Here is a 23,162-nt window from a genome sequence, read left to right on the forward strand (position 1 = left end):
GTGAACTGCAAAGGCTGCTAAATTTGATGCATTAGCGCTGATATGTTACATGGCAGTGCGGTGAATGTTTTTGTGCTCCTCTGTTTATAGAGGTGCCACTGCCATATTTATGCTGTATTTGTGACGTATTTGAGCCACTTTTTTGTGCTGCTTTTGTCACAATTTCAGTGATGTGTTTTCTGTATCGGAAAAAGTATTGAGTTTTGTTTTTGTTTATTTATTTATTTATTTTTGCTAAATGTTTCTTTTGTAAAATTTCACAACCTGGCCTTTGGTGGAAGCCAAGATTTTTCTATAAGTTGCTCTCCACAACTGGATAGCAAAACAAGGAGAATAAAAACCTTCATATTAGCTTCAGATAAACTTATATATATTATAATTATTAATATTTTTGCACACAAGGAAGACTGTGGATTTTGTGGATTTTGTCCCCCATCACTCACACTGAAAGTGCATTATGAAAAGATCTTCTAATGGTCAGTACGAACAGGAGGAATGATTACAGCAAGAAAAACATATTTCACTGTTCAAAACATGGAGTCAAAGGGGATTTAATGTGACCTTTTGTACACTGAAAAGACCCTTATATGTCAAAGTGAAAATAGATCTCTACAAAGTGATCTAAATGTATTTCAAATATAAAATACATCATCAGCCTTACTAGTAAAATATAAATCTGAAAAGTAATTAATACCTATAGCTGTGAAATAAATGTAGTGGAGTAGAAAGTAAAATATCTCCCTCTGAAATGTAGCGGAGTGGACGTATAAAAAAGCATAAAATGGAAATACTCATGTAAAGTACCTCACAATTGCACTTTATTACATTCCTCCCCAGCTGTAAAGTGCACCTTTGCTAAAAACTCGGGTTATTAGGACTCATATAAAACTGTTGACAGCGAATCAACACTTCCTTTCCTGCAGCAGACGGGCTGTGTGGGTTTCTGCTCAGCAGCCTCCACACTGTTCGCTGTGGTTTTTTATTTTATTAACACAATGACGGTTACAACCATCGACTCTGGTTAAAGTATCGTTCCAGGAACTTCAGTATGAATTCAGCGCTCGCTGTCTCAGTTTTAATCTGTGTTATTAATGTGTGAGAGAAGCAGCGGAAATCCTAAACTCAGAGCTGAGAAACTGACATCATTAAATAAAGGGAGACGTTCAAACTCCTGCAGTCTGCTCAGGTCCCACAGTCTGTACTGAGTTCACAAATACACTACTCAATAAGTTTAAACAAATAGATAAAAATAAAATAGTTGAATACTAATAGTATTAATAGATAATACTAATAATACTTTTTGTAATAATTTTGATACTAAGAACCCAACTTAAATCATATTTTTTATATTTTTATTGAATACCAAACACAAACAAGCATATGTGATATGTATTTACAAAACAAAAAGAAACATCAGATGTATGTAAAAAAAAAACCCTCTCCTGTTCATTTTTAATGAAGAGAGCAAAGAAATGTTTCTCATTTAGCAAAAATACAAGTGCACATATACACATATGCGTATGTTGGTGTGAACAAAGTTCATTTTCTCACATATTCCTCCTTAATTACAATAAATAACTCATTAAATAACAAAACCCAAATTAATAATACTATTAATATTGTACATAATTACTTGTGCTAATTTAATAATTAATACAGATTATTTAATAATATAGATTTTATAATTAATACTTGTTTTACTTTCTTGTTGCTGTTTCTCCAATGAAGTTGTTTTTATCCATAAAACAAACCAATTTTTAAATTGTGGTGTTTCTGAAATCTTTCATCTTCTTCTAAATTGAGGTTTTTGCCTGCAGAGTGTTTAAATTCACACTGTAAGAACATTTTTAACATTCACTTCCTCTCTGCAACGTTTAAAAAAATACATCCTACATTTGTTATCATCAATCAGAGCAGCAGAACACAAACCACACTGAGACAAACAAGTCATCTTTTCTACACTGAATCACTTTTCTATTTATTTCTGTTGTATAAATCTAAATAAACTTAGTTTTCTTATAATCATATTATAGGGAAATGTACCAATCAATTTTGTCTTGATAAAACTGCAAGAGCTGATCAGTATTTTGGTGTTTTAGAAAGAAATCAAAAAACACACCCATCATTTTGACAACATTCAGGCTTCAGTGCAGACTAATCAAGCCGCTGTCTGATCATTTTTATAGCAGCTCTTCAAAGCAGCTTTGTGCTGTTTCTTCATGTGTGTAAACAACAGTTTCATCAGCGTAGAGTCGTACATCCACACTGAAACTATATTACAAGATGATACCAACCTCTTGGCACACCACACCGACTTGCTTGTATTTAATAACTTTATGTTTATGTTTGCTTCTCTTTACTTTGTTGTTTCTGTTTAGCTGTAAACTTTTCTTTGTATCTTCCTGTACATTTGTTTTTAGCACTATGTGAAAGTTTACTGAGATCTACTGACGACAAGAATGAAATTACTTGTAGGTATCAACAAACGTGGCCAATATAGTGGATTCTGTGTCCGATGATTTACATTATTTGAAGCCAAACTGAGATCAATGAAAACATGGACGATTATAAAAGACAGAAACTGTGATGTTTCAGTTTATTGAGAATGTTACTCTGAATGACTTTGACAAACCTGCCACCCTCTGCATAATGTATAAAAAGGAAAATACACAAGAAAGAAAAAAATACTGTAAGCACCTAAATATCCACCAGGTAGCTAATGATTCAACTTCATTTTACACTATTATACAAGTCACGATTAAAAGTGGAATTAAACTAGAGCATCAAGATATTGATATTCTACAGAATGTATACTTAGCAACTGCAAATATACTGTATATGTTTATATATGTATTTATGTTTTCAGGACAACTGTGTCTAAACTATTTTCAATGAGAAAATGTAAAACCAACCACAACACATCATTACTGACATTTCTGAACACTGATCAAAGTGATAAATGAGATGAATTGATGAGATGTGATGGTGAGAAAAGGCGAGCAGAAAACAGTCAGTCAGCATGTGTGCAGTTGGTGGACGGTCCCTTGTTTCTGAGGATCATCAGCAGAGAGAGTCCACAGCAGTACACCAGACTCTTCACTATCAGCACTGTGTACAGCACACAGAGCAGCTTCACCTGGTACTGAGACGGGACAGGTGGAGGAAGAGCAGAAACCTCTGAAACAGAAACAAAACAAATGTCAGTGCTCTGCTCCTCTGCTCTCTCTGACAGCATCTCCAGATGAAGCTGAATCACTGCTGAACACAGTCACCAAGCCTTCATTACCTTGTTCTGTTTGGGCCTCCACTGTTATCCCCTCGTGCTTGACGTAGCAGTGGTATTTATATGTGCTGTTCTCTTGCCGATGGAGCAGCAGGATGGAGGCGGTGCGTCCCGGCTCTCTGAGCTCCAGCTGCTCTCCCTCAGCAGGGGTCAGATCCTCCAGCGTGCCGCTCTTCTTCTGTCTTTTCCAGGAGAACTGGACTAGAGGAGGAGACATGGCTGAGGCCAGACACAGCAGGGAGCTCCTCCCCTCCAGGTGGGCTGCTGGGTACACGCTCACCATGGGCTTCACTACCTGCTCATCTGAAGTTTGACAGCAGCAACAAGCAGCACAGACACACATTCACACAGTCAACAGCAGCTTACAGCACTGCACTGCATTCAGTCTGATCCTGGAAACTACATGATCACTAAACTACTCATCAATACACCACAAACATCATCTACTGGACACTGTATCAATAATCATATCAAACTAAAGCATCATGGAAGCTCATCATATGTCATATATAAAGATTAAAACATCATTTACCACTTTAACAATATTTACCACAACATTAGTTACTAATATAATAGAGTTTATAAAATATAAAATATATCATGACATAACAGCCTCATATAAAATACATTTGCTGATGATTATAGTGTTTTATATTAAATATATTTACCACCATATACTTTAATTAGTAAGAATCAATCAATAATTTTAACTTAAGAGCTTTGTCTTTTACATAAAAGCCAATTACCACAATATGTACATATGTATTTCAAATATAATATAATATAATATAATATAATATAATATAATATAATATGATGATGATGATGTCTCAGTAAAATTTAAATTATTGTTTTATTACTTAATTAAAATATATTATATTTATTTTACATTTTTAAATGATTATAGTGTTTATATGAAGTATATTTACCAGCATATACTTTACTCTAATCAGACACACAATACATCAATACTTTTAACAACTTTTTAAAGAGTTTTAGCTTTTATATAAAACACAATTACCACAACATGTTCAGATATATAAATAAAATATAATATAATAATATAAATATAATTAAATTACAACATGTAAATTATCTGATTCATTATATTTTCTACCAAACACTTTCTAAAATATTTTTGACATTATATATTTGACATCATATTGATTTCATATAACAATTTGATTTATATTAAATATGGATTAAGATATACAATTGTACATTTTATCTATAAATTATATTTAGCTTCATCACACATTCAAAATGAGTTTGCCTTCATGCATGAATTTATCTTCCACTAAAAGACATATTTATCATCATAAACACACAATTATCATGAGATACATTTTACCATTTACAAATATATACTGTATATTTAACACACAATATATTTATCACTACTTGCTTCTAAAATTACATTTAGGAACATTTATTAAATGATGTTTCACATCATATATCATCTTGTTTTTAATAAACAGGAGCTGCTGCTGAATCAGTGAGATTATTAAATACTGTTTATTTGTAACATTACTGATATCAGACTTTTTGGCTGTAAACAAACTTTGATGTGATGCATAAATAAAGAAGAACTTGTGGTGTGCAGTGAGATTTGAAGCTCTTTTCAGGAGTTATTGATTAGTTTTATGGAAGAATGGCTGCATCAAGAATTCTCTACTAAATAAGAAAAAACTAACATGTAAAGCCTGAAGCAGCAGAAACTAAAACTAAAAACACATTTTCAACTTGTTCAATAAAACAACTGAAGGAAAATGAAAGTTTAGTCTTACCTACATACAGTTTAGTTCCAGAGCCAAAGATGCCGTACTCATCTCCTCCCACAGTGAATGAGACTGTGACAAAAACCTGTCTGCTGTTGAATGTGTCAGCTGAGGTGAACGAATCCAAATTATGAACCAGTATCATATTTCATCTCCATGATGTGTTTCTCTAATGTTCATATCAACATGACTGTCTCTTCTTTTATTTGATTTTAGCCACATTAGCAGTGTGACTATACGGATGCTAATGTCAGTCGGTTGGTCGGTCCACCACTTAAGTGCAGATCGATTGGATCTGATTGTGGATCAAAGAACGGATGAATTGTTCATTAAATGTTGTGCAGACGTTCACGGTCCCCAGAGGATTCAATTATTTATTTGACTTGATTGATTCTAACTTTGAATCTAGCGCCACCAGCAGGTTGACATGTTTGGTCCAGACTGAAATATCTTTTCATCTATTGGATGGATTGTCATGTAATTTAGTAGAAATATTCATGTTCCCCTCAGGATGAATTATAATAACTTTGATCCTCTGACTTTTCCTCTAGCGCCACCATCAGGTCAACATTTAAACTCAACTAAGAACTCATTTAAAATCAAATTGACATTTGTAATGATGTAAATTACTTAAAGCTGCTTTAATCAATATTTTTATAATAACCATGATCTGTCAGTGTGTAATGTGTTGGTCGTGGCTCGTAGTGATGAACCTACAGAGAATTATCAGTGACTCTGCAGCTCCTCTCGGCTTTACGGAGCTTTATAGTGAGTTTCAGTTCACAGCAGGCAGCTGTTTTCAGAGAAAAAGCTGTAAAAAGCCACTGTACACTACCTGCTCAGCACCAAACGGCAAACAGACACAGTTAGCTGTAGACTAGCTGCTGAACATAGTGGAGCATTTAGCAGCTAAAGAGCCAGATATTTCCCTCAGGAGTTGGTAGAGAGTAAAAACAGAGCTAAAAGAGAGTGAATATTGGACTTACATTCACCAGGTGGACAGAAACACGACTCCAAATGAATGATAATGTTGCTCCGTAACTGCTGGATGTGGAAATAAGCAAGTATTTGCTAACAAGTTCAACATATCAATTTAAAAGCTGATGATGTGTCAGTGTTGGTCACTACTTGTTTCTGATGAAAACTAGTGGACAAAACATCAGTAAATGCAGGTGTAAAATCCTTCCCTACAACTTAACATTACAACAGTATGTTGTGTGGTTCACTCCAGTTGTTTACATAAGAATGATGGACTAAAATAAAATATTATTTTTGATCAAAGTGCAAAAGTTGTAAAGTTCACATTTGAGGAGATTTGTTGAGTATTATGAACTAAACCAAGTTAGGATGACATTAGTACCTGTGCTGCCATGCAGGTACATTTTCATAGGAGCCGTAGTTTTTGCTTTTTTGTCAATCAATTGATGTTTAACATTTTGAATCACATAAAGGATTAAATTTCTAATAGTAAATGCTGTAGTGGAGCCATTTGTCTTAGAATATGGACAGTAAACATCAGAACCTGTAGTTAAGGTTTAGTGAGGTTTAAGTAAGATGAGGGGAGCTGCGTCGTCATGGTTACAATAATAAACACGTGGTTAAAGTTAGGAAATGATGGTGGTCATGTTAAAAGAAACAAACAGTGTCTGCTGTCGTTTCTCTTGTGAAGACAGTCTCAGCTGCTCACAGAGCAAAATCCATTTACATTTACCACATTTCTGTTGAGGGGAAATTGTCATAAATCCAAGAATTGTGTTGAATCTTTTACTAAAGTGAAATTATCTGTTGAAATCTGCTCAAAGATGTGATGTGAAGAATGCTGCCTGAAGGCTTTTATTGTGAAAGAGACACAGGAAGTGTTTTCATTAACAACAGATTATTATTGTGAAGGAGGAATGAACTTTATTCCAGCAGCAGGTCAAAGAAGACCATTTTTATCTTCATCTCAAACTTTCAACTCTGTCAAACATCTTTTTCTATTTATTATTTTCTCAATTTTTGTTATTAAATCAAAAGTTAACAAAGTTTCACTTTTCATCTCTCCATTATTTGTCTCTTTTATCTGTGTTATATTGTTGTTTGTTTGTTTGTCTTCATCTTGTTGTATCATTGTGCTTCTGTGTTGCTCCTTTGTTCTCACTGTGTGGAACAACAGGAAACCTGCTGAAATAGCTGATAAATAATATCAATGAAATATAATGTTTAAATCAAAATCCTGACACCAACAGACAAACATTTAGTCCTCAGCTCAGTTTGTTAGTGACTCTGGCTGAGATGGAGGTGAAATATGTGAACCTGGGCTGTGGTTTACTGCTCTCTTCCTGTCACAAACACTGTTTGACATCTGTTCATCTGGAGGTTTTTGTTCAGGCTGCAGGGATCATTTCTCACTGTGGGTATCATACTTCCAACAGGCGCAGTAGTAGGTGGCTGAATGTGAGACTTGAACTGTCTGGATCAACAACTCCCAGCCGTTCCCTTTATTTACAGCTGAGAAATCATCTTCTTGAGAATGATTGTACCTTCTATCTATGTTACCATTCGTCGTGTCAATATCAAGAATCCGTGTTAATGTTTCTGTGTCTTTCTTCTGGTACCAGTATAGAAATGGGCGTTCACTGTAACACTGGTCAGTTCCTCCACAGCTGAAGGAGACTTTTTCACCAGCTCTCCTGGTCAATGTCAAATCATCCTGAATCAGCTCTGCTGCCATGGTAACCAGCGCTGTAGAGAAACAGACACACAGATGAAGGTCAGTGTGACAGTGTTTGTTAAAGGTTGAGTTTGTTGGCTCCTGATTGGCTGGAAACACTCACCTGAACACAGACAGCACAGAGCAGCAGCTGGGAGGAAAAGCATTTTGTGCAGTGGTGTTTCCTCTGGTGAACCTGGGGAGAAGTGGCGCTCTGATGCAGCTGAGGCCAAACAAGGACGAGCTGTGAGATCAGACGAGGGCCACGTGGTTTCTAACAGCTCCTCAAACCTCCCATCAGCCCCTGCGGCGGACAAATAAGGCTGCTGTCTGATAGTAGACCTTTTCATAGTAGACATTTTGATTTGTATTTGAAAAGCAGATTGTTACTAATAACCTTAAAATCCCCCTCAACTTAAAAATATGTTTTTCTTATTTTTCCTTCAGTTGGATGTTTGAGTTTGTTTTGACAGTTTCTCTGTATCACCTTAAATCTCAGTTTAACACTTTTACCTACGAGCAGGATTTATGACATCACACCTAGTTTGGAGTCAATCATGATCCAATATGCAACTTACACAAGTGTGATGTGGAAACTTAAAGCCTCCAGTACATAAACACTGAAAATGACTTCATAGTGAAGGAGGAGACATCTGATTTTCAGCGGGAAAACTTAAGAAATGAAGAATATTTACAGATTCAGAGATTCTGGATTTGTAGGCATGACAACGAACCCAAACATTCAGCCAGAGTCATAAAGAACTATCTTCAGCAACAAGAAGAACAAGGAGTCCTGCAACAGATGGTTTGGCCCCCACAGAGTCAACTATTAAGACTCACAGGCAATTTAGAGTTAGTTTATTTTTAGTGAACTTTGGACTGTGTGGGGAAAAGGAACATTGCAGGGAGATTATGAAAACTCCACACAGAAAAACATCGATCGGCCATTAGGTCTGATGCCAGAAGCTTCTTTCTGTGAGGTGACAGTGCTAACCACTGCACAAAACCATGACATCTGCATTTTGATTCCAGCTATCATGCCCCTCTCTCTGCCCTGTTTCTGCACTTCCAACTGTCAAATAAAGGAAAAAAATGCCCATAAAAGAAGGTGTAAAAAGTATAAAAAAGGTCTATTATTTATTTATTTATTTATTGTCACTTTTTGTACAAAGTGAAACGTTTAGTTTTTTTTATTTACAGTTTGAATCTTGTGTACATTTTGTTTTTGTTGCAATCTGAATCTTTGAACTGAAGTTCATTTTAACTTTGTTTGAAACAAAACAGCTTTTGTAAATTTATAATAGTAATAGTATTTTAAATGTATTATTTAATTAACTATTTTGGAGTTGCTTTTATCAAAATCAAAATAAGAACCAGGTTTATTGACAAGCAGGTTTGTACATACAAGGAATTTACCTCAGTGTTGTGGTGCCTAACAGTCAAAAATATACACAGAATTAAGTAATCCTGAATAACATAAAAAAGAAAGAAATTTACAGTATGAAATATGTCAAATAAATTCTAAGTAAGAAGAGCTGCTACAGGTTTAAATTTTACATTGAAGGGAAAGAAGTGAAATGTACAAAATATTGACCAGAATGTACAAATGTTCAGTGTAAACAGTATATACAGTGTGTAATTAATAATACGAAAACTAATACTACTACTACTAATAATAATACAAGTTTTCTTTATATTTTGAATTAATTGAACTAATTTGAACTAACATGGCACGTTACATTAACACAAAGAGCAGCGTATTTGCTTAATTAGATCTTTCTGAAAAGTTTTTCTCAAATCTACTTTTAATGGAATAATACATGAAACCAAACCAGACAAAAGCCAGACTGTTCCTTTAAGAAGCTTCATAATCAGCTGGGATACATTTAATGTTAATCTAGGAAATGTTTGTTCTGCTGCCAAGCTTTTCTATCATCTAAACAGTTCCCATATTTACTCTGAACTGACTCTAACTTTAACTAACTCTGAACAGTTTGATCTTTCCCAATGAAAGGCCCTTAAAGTCCTGATAATATCTTAATATCTTGTCATAGAAGATTGACAAGAAGTTGCAAACTTATCACCAAACAACAACGTCTATTTACAGTCTTAAATAGGCATAACAACAATAAATGAAGCGTACATTATGGCTGTGTGATGGATTTAACTGAGACAGGAACTGAACTGTGTTGTGGCCAAGTAGTTACTGTACCTCATAGTGACTTCTGAAATTAAAAATCAAAGAGAAAGACCGCCACCCTGTGGTCATTCAGAGGAAACACAAAGGGATCCAGACCATGCGATCTATGGTCACCATGGCAACATGATGCTTTTCCTCTAATTCTGTTGTCAAAACAGCAGTGACATCTAGTGGATAAAACAACATAATACTGATCTTGAAAGAAAGAATGAAGCACTGTAAAAGCCCTTTCAAATGATTTAAGACACTTTATTTTTGAATAAATTGGTGGTAGCTCATTTTTTTTTTTCTCTGATATTATATACTATTATAAAAATTCTAAAACAATCAGTAAGGATGCAAAGTTCTTGTAAAGTTATGCAATGTATAGCCTATTTTTTTTCTGTTTAATATTACATAATTATTTACTTTTGCATATCTGACTTAAAGAACAGCTTCATAATTTTTTAATTTTGTCCTAAAACATCAGTCAGGTGTCTATATGAGCAGTGAAAGAGGCTTTCCTCGCTGTAATCATTCCTCCTGTTCATACTGGATATTAAAAGATCCTTCAAATGTGCTTTCAATGTAATTGATGGAGGCCATAATCCACAGTGTGTCCACACAGTCATTTAAAAGTTGATGTGAAGCTTATATAAGGCTTCAATAATCTGAGTTAGTCATATCAAGTGGATATCTGACACATTTACAGTCTTCAAATTTTTGTTTCCTTGGATAGTGTTTCCCTGTTGAGCTGCAGTGGAAGTATAGTGACAAGAAGAGGGACTTTGGCACTAAAAAGACGGTGTAACCAGGTAGTAAAATAATAATATTTACGGAAATGAAATCCATGCTGAAGAACTTCTCCACTGTTGCTCTCTAGCTGGGGATGCTAACGTTGGACAGCAGGGTGTGTGAGTTTATCGTTTAGTGCAGCGGTATGCCTGCTGAGTGGACAGGGAACGCTGGGAAAAATACAGGAAGTACAACATAACGCACTACTTTCTGCTGAGAATAGCCACTGGTTCCAACTGTGAGATTATTTCTCAAGTACCTTATCTTGTTTTGAGGTTGTTATGCATGACTCTGTAAAATAGTGATTTAATGATGTTGGATGCACTTATATAAAAGCCACATGTTGTGCGATTGTTTTGGTAGGATTGCAGATGTTGGTGGATTGAAAGCCACACATGCGGAGCATAGCTTGCTATCCGTGAATTTGGTATGAAACAGTTTATTTCTGTTTTACTGTTTTGTATTTGTTCATCAAATGTATAAAGGAAAATGAACGTTGCTTTTTTGTGAACTGAAAAGGCTGCTAAATTTGATGCATTAGCACTGATATGTTACATGGCAGTGCGGTGAATGTTTTTGTGCTCCTCTGTTTATAGAGGGGCCACTGCCGTATTTATGCTGTATTTGTGACGTATTTGAACGACTTTTTTGTGCCGCTTTTGTCACAATTTCAGTGATGTGTTTTCTGTACTGGAAAAAGTACTGAGTTTTGTTTTTGTTTATTTATTTATTTATTTTTGCTAAATGTTTCTTTTGTAAAATTACACAACCTGGCCTTTGGTGGAAGCCAAGATTTTTCTATAAGTTGCTCTCCACAACTGGATAACAAAACAAGGAGAATAAAAACCTTCATATTAGCTTCAGATAAACTTATATATATTATAATTATTAATATTTTTGCACAGAAGGAAGTCTGTGGATTTTGTGGATTTTGTCCCCCATCACTCACACTGAAAGTGCATTATGAAAAGATCTTCTAATGATCAGTACAAACAGGAGGAATGATTACAGCAAGAAAAACATATTTCACTGTTCAAAACATGGAGTCAAAGCGGATTTAATGTGACCTTTTGTACACTGAAAATACCCTTATATGTCAAAGTGAAAATAGATCTCTACAAAGTGATCTAAATGTATTTCAAATATAAAATACATCATCAGCCTTACTAGTAAAATATAAATCTGAAAAGTAATTAATACCTATAGCTATGAAATAAACGTAGTGGAGTAGAAAGTAAAATATCTCCCTCTGAAATGTAGTGGAGTGGATGTATAAAAAAGCATAAAATGGAAATACTCATGTAAAGTACCTCACAATTGCACTTTATTACATTCCTCCCCAGCTGTAAAGTGCACCTTTTCTAAAAACTCGGGTTATTAGGACTCATATAAAACTATTGACAGCGAATCAGCACTTCCTTTCCTGCAGCAGACGGGCCGTGTGGGTTTCTGCTCAGCAGCCTCCACACTGTTCGCTGTGGTTTTTCATTTTATTAACACAATGACGGTTACAACCATCGACTCTGGTTAAAGAATCGTTTCAGGAACTTCAGTATGAATTCAGCGCTCGCTGTCTCAGTTTTAATCTGTGTTATTAATGTGTGAGAGAAGCAGCTGAAATCCTAAACTCAGAGCTGAGAAACTGACATCATTAAATAAAGGGAGACATTCAAACTCCTGCAGTCTGCTCAGGTCCCACAGTCTGTACTGAGTTCACAAATACATTACTCAATAAGTTTAAACAAATAGATAAAAATAAAACAGTTGAATAGTAATAGTCCTAATAGATAATACTAATAATACTTTTTGTAATAATTTTGATACTAAGAACCTAACTTAAATCATATTTTTTATATTTTTATTGAATACCAAACACAAACAAGCATATGTGATATGTATTTACAAAACAAAAAGAAACATCAGATGTATGTAAAAAAAACCCCTCTCCTGTTCATTTTTAATGAAGAGAGCAAAGAAATGTTTCTCATTTAGCAAAAATACAAGTGCACATATACACATATACGTATGTTGGTGTGAACAAAGTTCATTTTCTCACATATTCCACCTTAATTACAATAAATGACTCATTAAATAACAAAACCCAAATTAATAATACTATTAATATTGTATGTAATTACTTGTGCTAATTTAATAATTAATACAGATTATTTCATAATATAGATTTTATAATTAATATTTGTTTTACTTTCTTGTTGCTGTTTGTTTGATTATCAGTTTCTCTTATGAAGTTGTTTTTGTTCATAAAACAAACACATTTTTAAATTGTGGTGTTTTTGAAATCTTTCATCTTCTTCTAAATTGAGGTTTTTGCCTGCAGAGTGTTTAAATTCACACTGTAAGAACATTTTTAACATTCACTTCCTCTCTTCAACGTTTAATAAATACATCCGACATTTGTTATCATCAACCAGAGCAGCAGAACACAAACCACACTGAGACAAACAAGTCATCTTTTCTACACTGAATCACTTTTCTATTTCTTTCTGTTGTATAAATCTAAATTAACTTAGTTTTCTTATAGTCATATCATGTGAAAATGTACCAATTAATTTTGTCTTGATAAAACTGCAAGAGCTAATCAGTATTTTGGTGATTTAGAAAGAAATCAAAAAACACACCCATCATTTTGACAACATTCAGGCTTCAGTGCAAACTAATCAAGCCGCTGTGTGATCATTTTTATAGCAGCTCTTCAAAGCAGCTCTCTGCTGTTTCTTCATGTGTGTAAACAACAGTTTCATCAGCGTAGAGTCGTACATCCACACTGAAACTATATTACAAGATGATACCAACCTCTTGGCACACCACACCTACTTGCTTGCATTTAATAACTTTATGTTTATGTTTGCTTCTCTTTACTTTGTTGTTTCTGTTTAGCTGTAAACTTTTCTTTGTATCTTCCTGTATATTTGTTTTCAGCACTATGTGAAAGTTTACTGAGATCTACTGACGACAAGAGTCAAATTACTTGTAGGTATCAACAAACTTGGCCAATATAGTGGATTCTGTGTCCGATGATTTACATTATTTGAAACCAAACTGAGATCAATGAAAACATGGACGATTATAAAAGACAGAAACTGTGATGTTTCAGTTTATTGAGAATGTTACTCTGAATGACTTTGACAAACCTGCCACCCTCTGCATAATGTATTAAAAAGAAAATACACAAGAAAGAAAAAATACTGTAAGCACTTAAATATCTACCAAGTAGCTAATGATTCAACTTCATTTTACACTATTATATAAGTCACGATTAAAAGTGCAATTAAACTAGAGCATCAAGATATTAATATTCTACAGAATGTATACTTAGCAACTGCAAATATACTGTATATGTTTATATATGTATTTATGTTTTCAGGACAACTGTGTCTAAACTATTTTCAATGAGAAAATGTAAAACCAACCAAAAGACATCATTACTGACATTTCTGAACACTGATCAAAGTGATAAATGAGATGAATTGATGAGATGTGATGGTGAGAAAAGACGAGCAGAAAACAGTCAGTCAGCATGTGTGCAGTTGGTGGAAGGTCCCTTGTTCCTGAGGATCATCAGCAGAGAGATTCCACAGCAGTACACCAGACTCTTCACTATCAGCACTGTGTACAGCACACAGAGCAGCTTCACCTGGTACTGAGACGGGACAGGTGGAGGAAGAACAGAAACCTCTGAAACAGGAAAAAAACAAATGTCAGTGCTCTGCTCCTCTGCTCTCTCTGACAGCATCTCCAGATGAAGCTGAATCACTGCTGAACACAGTCACCAAGCCTTCATTACCTTGTTCTGTTTGGGCCTCCACTGTTATCCCCTCGTGCTTGACATAGCAGTGGTATTTATATGTGCTGTTCTCTTGCCGATGGAGCAGCAGGATGGAGACGGTGCGTCCCGGCTCTCTGAGCTCCAGCTGCTCTCCCTCAGCAGGGGTCAGATCCTCCAGCGTGCCGCTCTTCTTCTGTCTTTTCCAGGAGAACTGGACTAGAGGAGGAGACATGGCTGAGGCCAGACACAGCAGGGAGCTCCTCCCCTCCAGGTGGGCTGCTGGGTACACGCTCACCACGGGCTTCACTACCTGCTCATCTGAAGTTTGACAGCAGCAACAAGCAGCACAGACACACATTCACACAGTCAACAGCAGCTTACAGCACTGCACTGCATTCAGTCTGATCCTGGAAACTACATGATCACTAAACTACTCATCAATACACCACAAACATCATCTACTGGACACTGTATCAATAATCATATCAAACTAAAGCATCATGGAAGCTCATCATATGTCATATATAAAGATTAAAACATCATTTAACACTTTATCAATATTTACCACAACATTAGTTACTAATATAATAGAGTTTATAAAATATAAAATATATCATGACATAACAGCCTCATATAAAATACATTTGCTGATGATTATAGTGTTTTATATTAAATATATTTACCACCATATACTTTAATTAGTAAGAATCAATCAATAATTTTAACTTAAGAGCTTTGTCTTTTACATAAAAGCCAATTACCACAATATGTACATATGTATTTCAAATATAATATAATATAATATAATATAATATAATATAATATAATATAATATAATATGATGACTTTTGTCTCAGTAAAATTTTAATTATAGTTTTGTTACTCCTTTAAAATATATTATATTTATTTTACATTTGTAAATGATAATAGTATTTTATATGAAGTATATTTACCAGCATATACTTTACTCTAATCAGACACACAATACATCAATACTTTTAACAACTTTTTAAAGAGTTTTAGCTTTTATATAAAACACAATTACCACAACATGTTCAGATATGTAAATAAAATATAATATAATAATATAAATATAATTAAATTATAACAAGTAAATTATCTGATTCATTATATTTTCTACCAAACACTTTCTAAAATATTTTTGACATTATATATTTGACATCATGTTGATTTCATATAACAATTTGATTTATATTAGATGTGAATTAAGATATACAATTATACATTTTATCTATAAATTATATTTAGCTTAATCACACATTTAAAATGAGTTTGCCTTCATGCATTAATTTATCTTCCACTAAAAGACATATTTATCATCATAAACACACAATTATCATGAGATACATTTTACCATTTACAAATATATACTGTATATTTAACACACAATATATTTATCATTATTTGCTTCTAAAATTACATTTAGGAACATTTATTAAATGATGTTTCACATCATATATCATCTTGTTTTTAATAAACAGGAGCTGCTGCTGAATCAGTGAGATTATTAAATACTGTTTATTTGTAACATTACTGATATCAGACTTTTTGGCTGTAAAAAAACTTTGATGTGATGCATAAATAAAGAAGAACTTGTGGTGTGCAGTGAGATTTGAAGCTCATTTCAGGAGTTATTGATTTGTTTTATGGAAGAATGGCTGCATCAAGAATTCTCTACTAAATATGAAAAAACTAACATGTAAAGCCTGAAGCAGCAGAAACTAAAACTAAAAACACATTTTCAACTTGTTCAATAAAACAACTGAAGGAAAATGAAAGTTTAGTCTTACCTACATACAGTTTAGTTCCAGAGCCAAAGATGTCGTAGTCCCAGCCGCTCACAGTGAATGAGACTGTGACAAAAACCTGTCTGCTGTTGAATGTGTCAGCTGAGGTGAATGAATCCAAATTATGAACCAGTATCATATTTCATCTCCATGATGTGTTTCTCTAATGTTCATATCAACATGACTGTCTCTTCTTTTATTTGATTTTAGCCACATTAGCAGTGTGACTATATGGATGCTAATGTCAGTCGGTTGGTCGCTCCACCACTTAAGTGCAGATCGATTGGATCTGATTGTGGATCAAAGGACGGATGGATTGTTCATGAAATGTTGTGCAGACGTTCACGGTCCCCAGAGGATTCAATTATTTATTTGACTTGATTGATTCTAACTTTGAATCTAGCGCCACCAGCAGGTTGACATGTTTGGTCCAGACTGAAATATCTTTTCATCTATTGGATGGATTGTCATGTAATTTAGTAGAAATATTCATGTTCCCTTCAGGATGAATTATAATAACTTTGATCCTCTGACTTTTCCTCTAGCGCCACCATCAGGTCAACATTTAAACTCAACTAAGAACTCATTTAAAATCAAACTGATATTTGTAATGATGCAAATTACTTAAAGCTGCTATAATCAATATTTTTCATAATAACCATGATGTGTCAGTGTGTAATGTGTTGGTCGTGGCTCGTAGTGATGAACCTACAGAGAATTATCAGTGACTCTGCAGCTCCTCTCGGCTTTACGGAGCTTTATAGTGAGTTTCAGTTCATTGTTTATCTGTCCGGCTGCAACTTTACTGTTTTGGTTCACTCTCAGCGCTCTCATAGTGTCGTTTTGGGCCGCAGCAGGCAGCTGTTTTCAGAGAAAAAGCTGTAAAAAACCACTGTACACTACCTGCTCAGTACCAAACGGCAAACAGACACAGTTAGCTGTAGACTAGCTGCTGAACATAGTGGAGCATTTAGCAGCTAAAGAGCCTGATATTTCCCTCAGGAGTTGGTAGAGAGTAAAAACAGAGCTAAAAGAGAGTGAATATTGGACTTACATTCACCAGGTGGACAGAAACACGACTCCAAATGAATGATAATGTTGCTCCGTAACTGCTGGATGTGGAAATAAGCAAGTGTTTGCTAACAAGTTCAACATATCAACTTAAAAGCTGATGATGTGTCAGTGTTGGTCACTACTTGTTTCTGATGAAAACTAGTGGACAAAACATCAGTAAATGCAGGTGTAAAATCCTTCCCTACAACTTAACATTACAACAGTTTGTTGTGTGGTTCACTCCAGATGTTTAGATAAGAATGATGGACTAAAATAAAATATTATTGTTTTTGATCAAAGTTCAAAAGTTGTAAAGTTCAAATTTGAGGAGATTTGTTGAGTATTATGAACTAAACCAAGTTAGGATGACATTAGTACCTGTGCTGCCATGCAGGTACATTTTAATAGGAGCCGTAGTTTTTGCTTGTTTGTCAATCAATTGATGTTTAACATTTTGAATCACATAAAGGATTAAATTTCTAATAGTAAATGCTGTAGTGGAGCCATTTGTATTAGAATATGGACAGTAAACATCAGAACCTGTGGTTCAGTTTTAGTTAGGTTTAGGTAAAGATCATGGTTTTGGTTAAAATGACTTCCTCCTTACGATGAGGGGAGCTGTGTCGTCATGGTTACAATAATAAACACGTGGTTAAAGTTAGGAAATGATGGTGGTCGTGTTAAAAGAAAAACAGTGTCTGCTGTCGTTTCTCTTGTGAAGACAGTCTCAGCTGCTCACAGAGCAAAATCCATTTACATTTACCACATTTCTGTTGAGGGGAAATTGTCATAAATCCAAGAATTGTGTTGAATCTTTTACTAAAGTGAAATTATCTGTTGAAATCTGCTCAAAGATGTGACGTGAAGAATCCTGCCTGAAGCCTTTTATTGTGAAAGAGCCACAGGAAGTGTTTTCATTAACAGCAGATTATTATTGTGAAGGAGGAATGAACTTTATTCCAGCAGCAGGTCAAAGAAGACCATTTTTATCTTCATCTCAAACTTTCAACTCTGTCAAACATCTTTTTCTATTTATTATTTTCTCAATTTTTGTTATTAAATAAAAAATTACTAAAGTTTAACTTTTGATCTTTCCAATATCTTTTATCTGTGTTATATTGTTGTTTGTTTGTTTGTCTTCATCTTGTTGTATCATTGTGCTTCTGTGTTGCTCCTTTGTTCTCACTGTGTGGAACAACAGGAAACCTGCTGAAATAGCTGATAAATAATATCAATGAAATATAATGTTTAAATCAAAATCCTGACACCAACAGACAAACATTTAGTCCTCAGCTCAGTTTGTTAGTGACTCTGGCTGAGATGGAGGTGAAATATGTGAACCTGGGCTGTGGTTTACTGCTCTCTTCCTGTCACAAACACTGTTTGACATCTGTTCATCTGGAGGTTTTTGTTCAGGCTGCAGGGATCATTTCTCACTGTGGGTATCAACTTTCTCACAGAGGCAGTAGTAGGTGGCTGAATGTGAGAGTTTAACTGTCTGGATCAACAACTCACTGCTGTTCTGTTTATTTACAGCTGAGAAATCATCTTTCTGAGAATGATTGTAACTTCTATCTATGTTACCATTCGTCATGTCAATATCAAGAATAAATGTGAATGTTTCTGTGTCTTTCTTCTGTAACCAGTATACAAATGGGCGTCCACTGTAACACTGGTCAGTTCCTCCACAGCTGAAGGAGACTTTTTCACCAGCTCTCCTGGTCAATGTCAAATCATCCTGAATCAGCTCTGCTGCCATGGCGACCAGCGCTGTAGAGAAACAGACACACAGATGAAGGTGAGTGTGACAGTGTTTGTTAAAGGTTGAGTTTGTTGGCTCTTGATTGGCTGGAAACACTAACCTGAACACAGACAGCACAGAGCAGCAGCTGGGAGGAAAAGCATTTTGTGCAGTGGTGTTTCCTCTGGTGAACCTGGGGAGAAGTGGCGCTCTGATGCAGCTGAGGCCAAACAAGGACGAGCTGTGAGATCAGACGAGGGCCACGTGGTTTCTAACAGCTCCTCAAACCTCCCATCAGCCCCTGCGGCGGACAGATAAGGCTGCTGTCTGACAGTAGACCTTTTCATAGTAGACATTTTGATTTGTATTTGAAAAGCAGATTGTTACTAATAACCTTAAAATCCCCCTCAACTTAAAAATATGTTTTCTTCTTTTTCCTTCAGTTGGATGTTTGAGTTTGTTCTGAAAGTTTCTCTGTATCACCTTAAATCTCAGTTTAACACTTTTACCTACGAGCAGGATTTATGACATCACAACTAGTTTGGAGTCAATCATGATCCAATATGCAACTTACACAAGTGTGATGTGGAAACTTGAAGCCTCCAGTACATAAACACTGAAAATGACTTCATAGTGAAGGAGGAGACATCTGATGCTCAGCAGGAAAACTTTAGAAATGAACAATATACAGATTCAGAGATTCTGGATTTGTAGGCATGACAACGAACCCAAACATTCAACCAGAGTCATAAAGAACTATCTTCAGCAACAAGAAGAACAAGGAGTCCTGCAACAGATGGTTTGGCCCCCACAGAGTCAACTATTAAGACTCACAGGCAATTTAGAGTTAGTTTATTTTTAGTGAACTTTGGACTGTGTGGGGAAAAGGAACATTGCAGGGAGATTATGCAAACTCCACACAGAAAAACCTCACACAGCCAGCGGGTCTGATGCCAGAAGCTTCTTTCTGTGAGGTGACAGTGCTAACCACTGCACAAAACCATACCATCTGCATTTTGATTCCAGCTATCATGCCCCTCTCTCTGCCCTGTTTCCTGTCTCTCTGCACTTTCAACTGTCAAATAAAGGAAAAAAAAACAAAAAAGAAGGTGAAAATAGAAGAAAAGGTCTATTATTTCTTTTTAAAATTCAATTTTTGGACAATGTAAAACATTTTGGTGCAGATTTTTTGTATATATATTTTTGTTATTTTCAGTTTGATTTGTTTTTATTGCAATCTGAGTCTTTGAACTGAAGTTCAAAGTTTTTAACTTTGACACAAACAGCTTTTGGAAATCAATAATAGTAATTGTATTTTAATTGTATTATTTAATTAACAATTTTGGAGTTAGGGTTAGGGAATTTAGGTCTTAGTGTTGTGGTGCCTTATATTTTGAATTAGTTGAACTAATTTGATCTAACATGGCACGTTACATTAACACAAAGAGCAGCGTATTTGCTTAATTAGATCTTTCTGAAAAGTTATTCTCAAATCTACTTTTAATGGAATAATACATGAAACCAAACCAGACAAAAGCCAGACTGTTCCTTTAAGAAGCTTCATAATCAGCTGGGATACATTTAATGTTATTCTAAGAAATGTTTGTTCTGCTGCTTTTCTATCATCTAAACAGTTCCCATATTTACTCTGAACTGACTCTAACTTTAACTAACTCTGAACAGTTTGATCTTTCCCAATGAAAGGCCCTTAAAGTCCTGATAATATCTTAATATCTTGTCATAGAAGATTGACAAGAAGTTGCAAACTTATCACCAAACAACAACATCTATTTACAGTCTTAAATAGGCATAACAACAATAAAAGAAGCGTACATTATGGCTGTGTGATGGATTTAACTGAGACAGGAACTGAACTGTGTTGTGGCCGAGTAGTTACTGTACCTCATGGTGAGTTCTGAAATTAAAAATCAAAGAGAAAGACCGCCACCCTGTGGTCATTCAGATGAAACACAAAGGGATCCAGACAATGCCATCTATGGTCACCATGGCAACATGATGCTTTTCCTTTAATTCTTCAATCAGGAGTGACATCTAGTAGATAAAACAACATAATACTGATCTTGAAAGAAAGAATGAAGCACTGTAAAAGCCCTTTGAAATGATTTAAGACACTTTATTTTTAAATAAAATGGTGGTGGCTCAGGTTTTTTTTCTCTGATATTATATACTACTAGAAAAATTCTAAAACAATCAGTAAGAATGCAAAGTTCTTGTAAAATTATGCCTTGTATAGCCTATTTTTTTTCCTTTTAATATTACATAATTATTTATTTTTGCATATCTGACTTAAAGAACAGGTTCATAATTTTTTAATTCTGTATTAAAACATCAGTCAGGTGTCTATATGAGCAGTGAAAGAAGTTTTCCTCACTGTAATCATTCCTCCTGTTCATACTGGATATTAAAAGATCCTTCAAATGTGCTTTCAATGTAATTGATGGAGGCCAAAATCCACAATGTGTCCACACAGTCATTTAAAAGTTGATGTGAAGCTTATATGAGGCTTCATCAGTCTGAGTTAGTCATATCAAGTGGATATCTGCTTCTTTGTGTTTCCTTGGACATTGTTTCCCTGTTGAGCTGCAGTGGAAGTATAGTAACAAAAAGAGGGACTTTGGCACTAAAAAGACTGTAACGTTGAAAGATTTCTACTTGATTTGTCTCATTTGGACGCTGAAGCTTCATATTAGCTTCAGATAAACTTTTAAATACATTTTTGCACAGAAGGAGGACTGTGGATTTTGTCCTCCATCACTTCCATTGTAAGTGCATTATGAAAAGATCTTCTAATGGTCAGTATGAACAGAAGGAATGATTACAGCAAGAAAAAACATGTTTCACTTTTCAAAACATGGAGTCAAAGGGGATTTAATGTGACCTTTTGTACACTGAAAAGACCCTCATATGTCAAAGTGAAAATAGATCTCTACAAAGTGATCTAAATGTATTTCAAATATAAAATACATCATCAGCCTTACTAGTAAAATATAAATCTGAAAAGTAATTAGTACCTATAGCTGTGAAGTAAACGTAGTGGAGTAGAAAGTAAAATATCTCTCTCTGAAATGTAGTGGAGTGGACGTATAAAAAAGCATAAAATGGAAATACTCATGTAAAATACCTCACAATTGCACTTTATTACATTCCTCCCCAGCTGTAAAGTGCACCTTTTCTAAAAACTCGGGTTATTAGGACTCATATAAAACTGTTGACAGCGAATCAACACTTCCTTTCCTGCAGCAGACGGGCCGTGTGGGTTCCTGCTCAGCAGCCTCCACACTGTTCACTGTGGTTTTTCATTTTATTAACACAATGACGGTTACAACCATCGACTCTGGTTAAACTTGGTTTAACTTTTAAATTGTATTGCATGTAAATGAAGAGATTTGCTTTTTGCCAATTACCTATTCATGTAAGAAAATAAACAGAACACTAGTGGGTCTAAAAATGAGGGAGGGAAAGGGAGAGGAGGGGTGAGAGACAGACAGTGATCAGTAGATGCTGAGTAAAAGGGAACAGACAGCTTTACATTACGGTGCTGTAATATCTCTTAACTTCTGGGGTTGTACCAAACAGTCCCTTCATCCCTATGTCCAAACTGTGTGAGTGTGAGCATGTGTGTATGTAATACTGTATGTCAAGGCTGATAATTAGTGTAATTATTGCAAGTGATCACACTATTGTAGCAGCAGCCGGCAGCAGCTCTCAGTAGAGTTGGCACATGTGCACCTGGACAGCGGCGTATGACTTTTTTTTTTTTTTTTCTCACCCATCTTCATCCAGCAAATCACCAGGTAAGTTCCTTTTTGCTTTGCTTGGCAGCGTTGTCAAAATACATTACATTTCCAATCAGTTTGAATTGTGCTATATGCCCTTGCTTTTGTCATGATAACGATTTGGTACCGTGTCATCCGATCACAACATCAAACAAAAAGGTATTTTACCGGTATATATTTTTTTCCTTAAGCCTGTGATCTATTCTTTGAGATTCTTTCCGACTTACTGACCAATCTTGACGATTTGGA

The 23,162-nt window shown here is 35.0% G+C and overlaps 2 protein-coding genes across 2 annotated transcripts; both read right to left on the reverse strand.

Annotated features, from left to right (window-relative positions):
* Window positions 1-3,010: 3,010 nt before the first annotated feature.
* LOC122994492 lies at window positions 3,011-10,071 on the reverse strand. The gene is made up of 6 exons (XM_044369207.1): window positions 9,966-10,071; window positions 7,878-8,057; window positions 7,453-7,785; window positions 5,071-5,112; window positions 3,287-3,586; window positions 3,011-3,177 (listed from the first exon to the last, which is right to left on the reverse strand). The coding sequence occupies exons 2-6, from the start codon at window positions 7,918-7,920 to the stop codon at window positions 3,011-3,013; spliced, it is 885 nt and encodes a 294-aa protein (XP_044225142.1). The 5' UTR covers window positions 7,921-8,057; window positions 9,966-10,071.
* Window positions 10,072-13,665: 3,594 nt separating this feature from the next.
* LOC122994494 (immunoglobulin kappa light chain-like) lies at window positions 13,666-21,075 on the reverse strand. The gene is made up of 6 exons (XM_044369210.1): window positions 21,019-21,075; window positions 19,238-19,455; window positions 18,825-19,145; window positions 16,326-16,367; window positions 14,533-14,832; window positions 13,666-14,423 (listed from the first exon to the last, which is right to left on the reverse strand). The coding sequence occupies exons 1-6, from the start codon at window positions 21,021-21,023 to the stop codon at window positions 14,257-14,259; spliced, it is 1,053 nt and encodes a 350-aa protein (XP_044225145.1). The 5' UTR covers window positions 21,024-21,075; the 3' UTR covers window positions 13,666-14,256.
* Window positions 21,076-23,162: the final 2,087 nt, after the last annotated feature.

Source organism: Thunnus albacares, chromosome 12, assembly GCF_914725855.1.
Source record: "Thunnus albacares chromosome 12, fThuAlb1.1, whole genome shotgun sequence".
Classification (NCBI taxonomy): Eukaryota; Metazoa; Chordata; class Actinopteri; order Scombriformes; family Scombridae; genus Thunnus; species Thunnus albacares.